General features: G+C 41.6%; 1 protein-coding gene across 1 annotated transcript; it reads left to right on the forward strand.

Moving 5' to 3' along the window:
* Positions 1 to 1,891: 1,891 nt before the first annotated feature.
* Positions 1,892 to 2,816, forward strand: CH25H (cholesterol 25-hydroxylase). Its single transcript, XM_070946108.1, has one exon. It carries the CDS (start codon positions 1,892 to 1,894, stop codon positions 2,747 to 2,749), a length of 858 nt encoding a protein of 285 aa, XP_070802209.1. The 3' UTR covers positions 2,750 to 2,816.
* The last annotated feature ends 4,236 nt before the right edge of the window (positions 2,817 to 7,052 follow it).

Consider the following 7,052-nt stretch of genomic DNA (forward strand, 5'->3'; position numbering starts at 1 on the left):
GGAAATTATTGGTTAGCCTTAGTCTGACTTCAGCCTGCCTCAGAGTGCTCTGATGACAAGGTAGAGACTCCAATGTGAGCACATACCTTGCCAAATCATTGATAACTCATACTGTGGTAACCAAGATGAATGGATGAACCTTGAAAGCTACCTGAAATTCAAGGTCAGAATGATAACCCCACTCCATCTCGTTGTTGTTAGCCAGCAATACTTTCATTCATTTTATACAATAACAAAAACATAGGCTGGAACCCCGAAGGTGGCATCCTATCTAATCTATAAGAATTTTCCAGTGAATCTTTTTCCCCCCTTCTCCCATGTCATGTTTTCAAAACTTCTGAAATGACACATTACAAGATGAGAATTAAAGCGTGATCTCCATTGGCAGTGCTCATCAAACCCGGCCGCTTATTAAATTGACAGTTGAAAAGTGCCTATAAATTTGTTTTGGTTCTGCTTCCAGAATGCCACACTTTCTGCTTTAAATGCCTTTGCTTCTCAGCCTTTTAACACCATGTAATCCTCCTCAGAGGGACACGCTGGCTCAGTGGCTAAGACGCTGAGCTTGTCGATCAAAAGATCGGCAGGGAGCTAACGGGTGAGCTCCCGTTACTTGTCCCAGCTTCTGCCAACCTAGCAGTTCGAAAGCACGTAAAAAATGCAAGTAGAAAAATAGGGACCACCTTTGGTGGGAAGATAACAGTATTCTGTGTGCCTTTGGCATTTAGTCATGCTGGCCATATGACCACGGAGACGTCTTCGGATAGCGCTGAGTCTTTGGCTTTGAAATGGAGATGAGCACCGCACCCTAGAGTTAGGAACAACTAACACATATGAGGAGGATTAAAGGTAAAGGTAAAAGTTCACCTCACACATATGTGTGAGGTGAACTTTTACCTTTACCTTTAATCCTCCTCAGAAACCAAAGCAGAAGTATTCGGATGGTTTATTTATTTTTATTTATTTGTTTATTTTATTTATTTGTCAAGCATATATAAGATAACAGGTAAAAGTATAAACATAACTTGAAAGATGAAAAGAAGAGTAAAAAGAAATATTAGGACAGGGACAGTAGGCACGCTGGTGCACTTATGCACACCCCTTACAGACCTCTTAGGAATGGGGTGAGGTCAACAGTAGACAGTTTAAGGTTAAAGTTTTGGGGTTTTGGGGAAGAAACCAGAGAGTCAGGTAGTGCATTCCAGGCATTGCCCACTCTGTTACTGAAGTCATGTTTTCTGCAATCGAGTTTGGAGCGGTTTACCTTGAGTTTGTATCTATTATTTGCTCGTGTATTGTTGTGGTTGAAGCTGAATTAGTCATTGACAGGTAGGAATGTATTACACTTAGGTCAAACCGAAGTCGGCGTAGTTCTAAGTTGTCTAAGTCCAAAATTTGAAGTCTGGTGGCATAAGGTATTTTATTGCGGTTGGAGGACTCTTCTCAAAGAATTTTAAAGAATAAAAGTATTCTTTAAAAAAAGAAAAAGAAAATACACATAATTATCATAAAGCTAGATTGTGATCTTTAACTCCCCATTTCTCTTCTGGACTAAATGCCATTAACATAATTCTTTTCAGTGCCATTCCTATGCCATCCTTTCTCTGCCTGCTTTCCAGCTCCGAAATCCAATCTGTTGTAACAAAAAAAAAAAAAAAAGTGTCAAGGTGAAGGACAGCTCATCCAAGGATTAACATTTGGAAGAAGAGAAGGGAATTTCCTCACCCGCGTCCCTCCCGATACGTTTCCTTCAAGAGGAAAAAGGAACTGAACTGATTACTTGCGGGAAGTTTTCTTTTCGTTACGTCACCCGCGGGAGTAGAATAAAAAGGGCTCCGGGCATAAGAACAGCTCCAGTATACAAACAGGCACAGCGACGGCTCCGGCTGCAATGGAAATCAGCACACACCACAACGGAAGCACGCTGCTTTTTTGTATCCAGCCGGATGACTTGCCAAACGTGCCGGCTCTACAGCCTCTCTGGGACTTTGTCCGAAGGCGGGAGGACTTGATCAAGTCTCCGTTCTTCCCGGTGCTGTTCAACTTTGCAATCTATACCGCTTTCTGCTTGCCTTTCATCGCTCTGGATTTGTTAAGCCCTTGGATCTCCGTCTTGAGGAAGTATAAAATCCAACCGCAGACCTCGCCTACACCGCAGATGGTGAGTCTTTGCCTGGCTCAGAGCATCTATCACCACATCGTGTGCATCTTCCCAGTGACTGTTGCGCATTGGTACTGGAGACCGGTGAGCCTGCCGAGCATCGCTCCCGAGGTCCCAGCGCTTCTTCTGCAGGTCGCTGTTTGCCTGCTGCTGTTCGACTTCTTGTCCTTTTTGTGGCATTTGCTCCACCACAAGGTGCCATGGCTCTACAAAAACTTCCACAAGATCCACCACAAACACATCTCTACTTTTGCTCTGACCACACAGTATGCCAGCGTTTGGGAGCTGCTCTGGCTGGGTTTCTTTGCTGTCGTTGGTCCAATGCTGTTGAGGTGTCATCCGTTGACGGAAATGACATTCTTCACGGCCAACATCTGGTTGTCAGTAGAAGATCATTCTGGCTATGACCTGCCTTGGTCAACCCACCGACTGGTGCCTTTTGGCCTGTATGGAGGAGCTCCTCACCATGATCTCCACCACCTGAAGTTCAAGTTCAACTATGCACCTTACTTTACGCACTGGGACCGCTTATTTGGAACTCTTAGTCACGCTGTGAAGCCAAGCCAAGTCAAAGGCAACCAAGATTAATTTCGATCCTCATCTTTCACCTTATCCTTCCCGGAGTCAATATTGGGAAACTCTGGTGTGAAAACAAAGGGAGAAAATTTGCACTGAACTTATTTATGCAAATATATTTATAAGATGTTAATATTTATACTTTGGGATTTGAGTGTAATGACACAAACGGTGTGAAAGAGAGAAAAACTGTGGGGGTTTTTTTGTGGGGATATCTATGCTTTTATAAAGCTGCTAAGAAAAATTGCCTAATATATATATATATATATATATATATATATATATATATATATATATATATATATATATATATATATATATGTTTGCTGGCTGAAGATACATATTTATATAATTATATATTACATATATAATTCCTATGGAATTTGTCTCAACTTCACATTGAAGAGAAAAGGCATAAAATTATAAAAAAATATTTTATAAACATTTCTATTCATTTGCTAACCTGAAAGTAGCACTGATCTTTGTCCTGTGAAATTTAAGTTATTTATGTATTATTTTTATATGGGTGAAATAAACCAGAATTTGATATTATTCTATTTCTGTTGTCCTATGCACTTTGTGAAAACATTAGGATCAGTTAAAGTGGGTAATCAGTCTGTTAATTGGCTAAGAACATGATGCCATATGTGTAGGTGTGTGAGTTTATGAGGAAAAAAAAAACTTTTGCAGATAACTACGATATTGGAGAAGGAAAAGACTTGAGTATTTGCATTTTGGGATTTCTATTTTGCATTTTTTTTTTCTGCTCAGGAAAGCAGAATTATAGTATCCCTCCTGCTGCTTCTGACAGTCTATCCCTCTAGAATTCTTATCACCTTATTTTGCAATAGTTCCCCTCTCTTTTATTTTAGACATAATGCATTCAAAAATGCTAAGCAGAAGTACCAAATACAATATATCTCTATGGCAAAATATGGATAGTGTTTTCTGGGAAGGGGTTAGATGGAGGATCAGATCCCTAAATCCTTCTTCCTAATTATCTGTGCCTACATAATGATGTGTTACCACAAGTAGAAAAGTAGTCCTTGACTTACAACAGTTCATTTAGTTACAATGGCCCTGAAAAAAGTGATTTATGACCGTTTTTCACACTACTATTGCAGAATCCCCACAGTCACAGGATCAAAATTAAGATGCTTGGCAAATGACTCGTATTTATGACGGCTGCAGTGTCCCCGGGTCATGTGATCCCTTTTTACGAACTTCTGACAAGCAAAGTCAATGGGCAAGCCAGATTCACTTAACAACCATGTTACTACCTTAACTACTGCAATGATTCACTTAACAACTGTGGCAAGAAAGGTCGTAAAATAGGGCAAAATTCACTTAGCAAATGTTTCATTTAGCAACATACATTTTGGGCTCAATTGTGGTCATAACTCAAGGACTATCTGTATATACAGTATAACCATCCCAAAGTTTTCTCAGCAAGATTTAGCATTTCACTGTTCCAGAAAAAAATAAATTCCAAATTCTATATTGTGGTTATACACTACCTGTTAAAAATACACAATATCGTAGAAAAACAAGTTCTACATTAACAGAACATGAGAAAATACTGGGAATTTCCCTGAATCACAATTTTCAAAAGTGATTAATTTCGTTTTACATATACACACACCAGAAGGTAATAAATGTAATTTAAATTTACACTGTGCTACATTAAAAAAAAAAAAAAGATTCTGGAGCAATTTTTTCATATAATAGTCTCTAGAACAGAGAACAATGTTACAATTTGGGTTCTGGATTTCTGTCTTGGTTTGAGTTTAGGAAAGAAACTTCTACAGCCATCGAATTATAGGCTTTACTTATATTCCTTTGGCCCGCCACATAGATGGCTATTGTCTATAGCAAGGATAGTAAACAGTTACAAACACACATATGAACATATACATATAGACATCATTTCATTTTGGAGGGCTGAAGGAGCATGGGGAGTGCTGTGGTATATATCATCAAGACAGAGGGTGTCAAACTCAATTTCATTGAGGGCCACCACAGGCACAATGTTGTGTTTGACCTCAGGGACTGAGGTGAGCATGGCCAGGGTGGGCATGGGCAGCTTGACGTCACTCGTGTCGAGGCTATCTGTGGGGGCCCGAGCACTCTGCCAGTGAAAACAGGCTCCTGAGCTCCATTTTTGGCGGCAACAGCCTTCTGCCGCCCTCTGCCAGCAAAAATGGAGCTCGGGGGAGGAAGGGGGGCAGTGCCAGCAAAAATGGAGCTGAGGGGAGACACATGTGGCCCTCACGAGCTCCGTTTTATCTGGCAGAGGCACTTCTGGCCGATCCTTTGCTGTTTCCAAGGTGGCCCCGTAGGCCAGATCTAAGTACCCTGCAGGTCAGATCCAGCCTGCGGGCCTTGACACCCCTGGAGTAGAGCAATATTTCAGTTGTGCTAGAGAACCTGGGGCTGCTTGATAAACCCACAAAAAAAAAAATTATGCCATCTAAAAATGGCAGATTTGACAAATTCCATGCTGTGCGTTTAGAAGGCTTTAGTGACTATGAAATGGGGCGGGGTCTGCATGGATGTCCTTACATTGTCCATTCCTGCTGTAATGGGCTGAGCTGCAGAATACACATTTTTCCCCAGAATCTCTTAATTCCTAACATTTCCAGTTCGAAAGATATGATTACAGAAGATGGACAATGTACAGTGTCTGCCTGTGAAGTTAGGGATTTTTTTACAGTTAGAATGGAACATATTGCTCTCTCTAGGAAGCCTAATCTAATGGGTGCGGGGACTCTTAACTTTCTAAACAAAGTACAACCAAAACATACATACTATGACATTATTATAACATCTGCAAACCAAAGCAATTCAATTTAGAGAAGTTTAAATATGTTTTGCCTGCTTTGCATGTCATTAAGCTATTTCACACAAATCAATATAATTAGCACATGCGGAATTTCAAGATTACATCATTACTGATGCTAGGAGTTGGGGAGGTGAGGGATCATTCAACCTGTGCCTCAAGCTTACAAGGAATCAGAAATTTAGACAATATTTTTGTGTTTTACTTCAAATATTTCAGTTATGCCTGGCCTCCAAAAGTGGATGTTTCCCAGCCTGTCTGGATCTGTACAATCATATAATTATAAGTGAAGAAATGCATAACTGAGCTGATCATATATGACTTTTGACCCTGCATTTCCTGTCAGAAGCCAGACTTATGGATATTTCCAGCAACCTCGGGAGGAAAGTTAGGGCTGAGAAAGAATGACTAGCCCATAGTTGTAATGGTGAAATGACACGAGATCTAGATCTTATTACCGATAAGCGTGGCTGAAAAATCACCGCCATGTCTTTTTGACGTTTTGTAACATTGCAACTTCCTTCTTCATTACAGCTAGTCCTCGACTTAGGACCACAGTTTGAGCTCGAAATTTCTGTTGCTAAGTGAGACAAATGCTAAATGAGTTTTATCTCTTTTTACGGCTTTTCCTGCCACCGTTGTTAAGTGAATCACTGCAGTTCTTAAGTTAGCAATACGATTGTTCAGTGAATCTGACTGCCAAAATTGATTTTGCTTGTCAGAAGGTCGCAAAAGGGGATCAGGTGACCTCGGAATACAACAACTGTTATAAATAGGAGTCAGTTGCCAAGCGTCCAAATTTTGATCACATGACCATGGGGATGCTGCAATGATTGTAAGTGTAAGAAAAACCACCATAAGTCCATTTTTTTCAGTGCCATTGTAACTTTGGTTACTAAATGAAGTGTTGTAAGTCAAGTAGTTCTTGACTTACAACATCGAGGACCGTGATGGCGAACCTATGGCACGTGTGCCACAGGTGGCATGCGTAGCCATATCAGTGGGCACACCAGCTCAGCTCTGGCGTGCATGCGAGTGCCGGCTAGCTGATTTTCAGGCCTTCTGGGCCCACTAGAAGTAGTGAAACAGTACCGTTTTTTGCTGTCCCCAGCCTTCAGAGACTCCTAGAGAGGCTCTGGAGGCTGGGGACAGCAAAAAATGTTACTTCCTGTCCCACCGGGAGTTGGGAAATGGGCCGTTTCAGGCCTCTGGAGGGCCTCTGAGGGAGTGGGAAAGGCTGTTTTCGCCCTTCCCAGATACATAGAGAGGATCTGGAGCCAGGTGAGAAAGAAAAACAGGCCTATTGGGCCATCGCAGGCCAGGAGTGGGGGGAGGGGGGGAGCGGGAGTGCGTGTGGATGCGCAGGGCAGGGCGCATAGAATTATGGGTGTAGGCACACGTGTGCGCGAACCTCTCCTGGCATGCGATGGCAAAAAGGTTAGCGATCACTGATCTAGGACTATCTCGCTTTGCTCA

Source organism: Pituophis catenifer, unplaced genomic scaffold (genome assembly GCF_029215685.1).
Source record: "Pituophis catenifer annectens isolate HBS135680 unplaced genomic scaffold, rPitCat1.0.hap2 SCAF_6, whole genome shotgun sequence".
In the NCBI taxonomy this organism is placed as follows: Eukaryota; Metazoa; Chordata; class Lepidosauria; order Squamata; family Colubridae; genus Pituophis; species Pituophis catenifer.

Excerpts from the sequence above, each read along its gene's own strand:
- CH25H (XM_070946108.1), top strand. The coding sequence starts at position 1,892 with ATGGAAATCAGCACACACCACAACGGAAGCACGCTGCTTTTTTGTATC.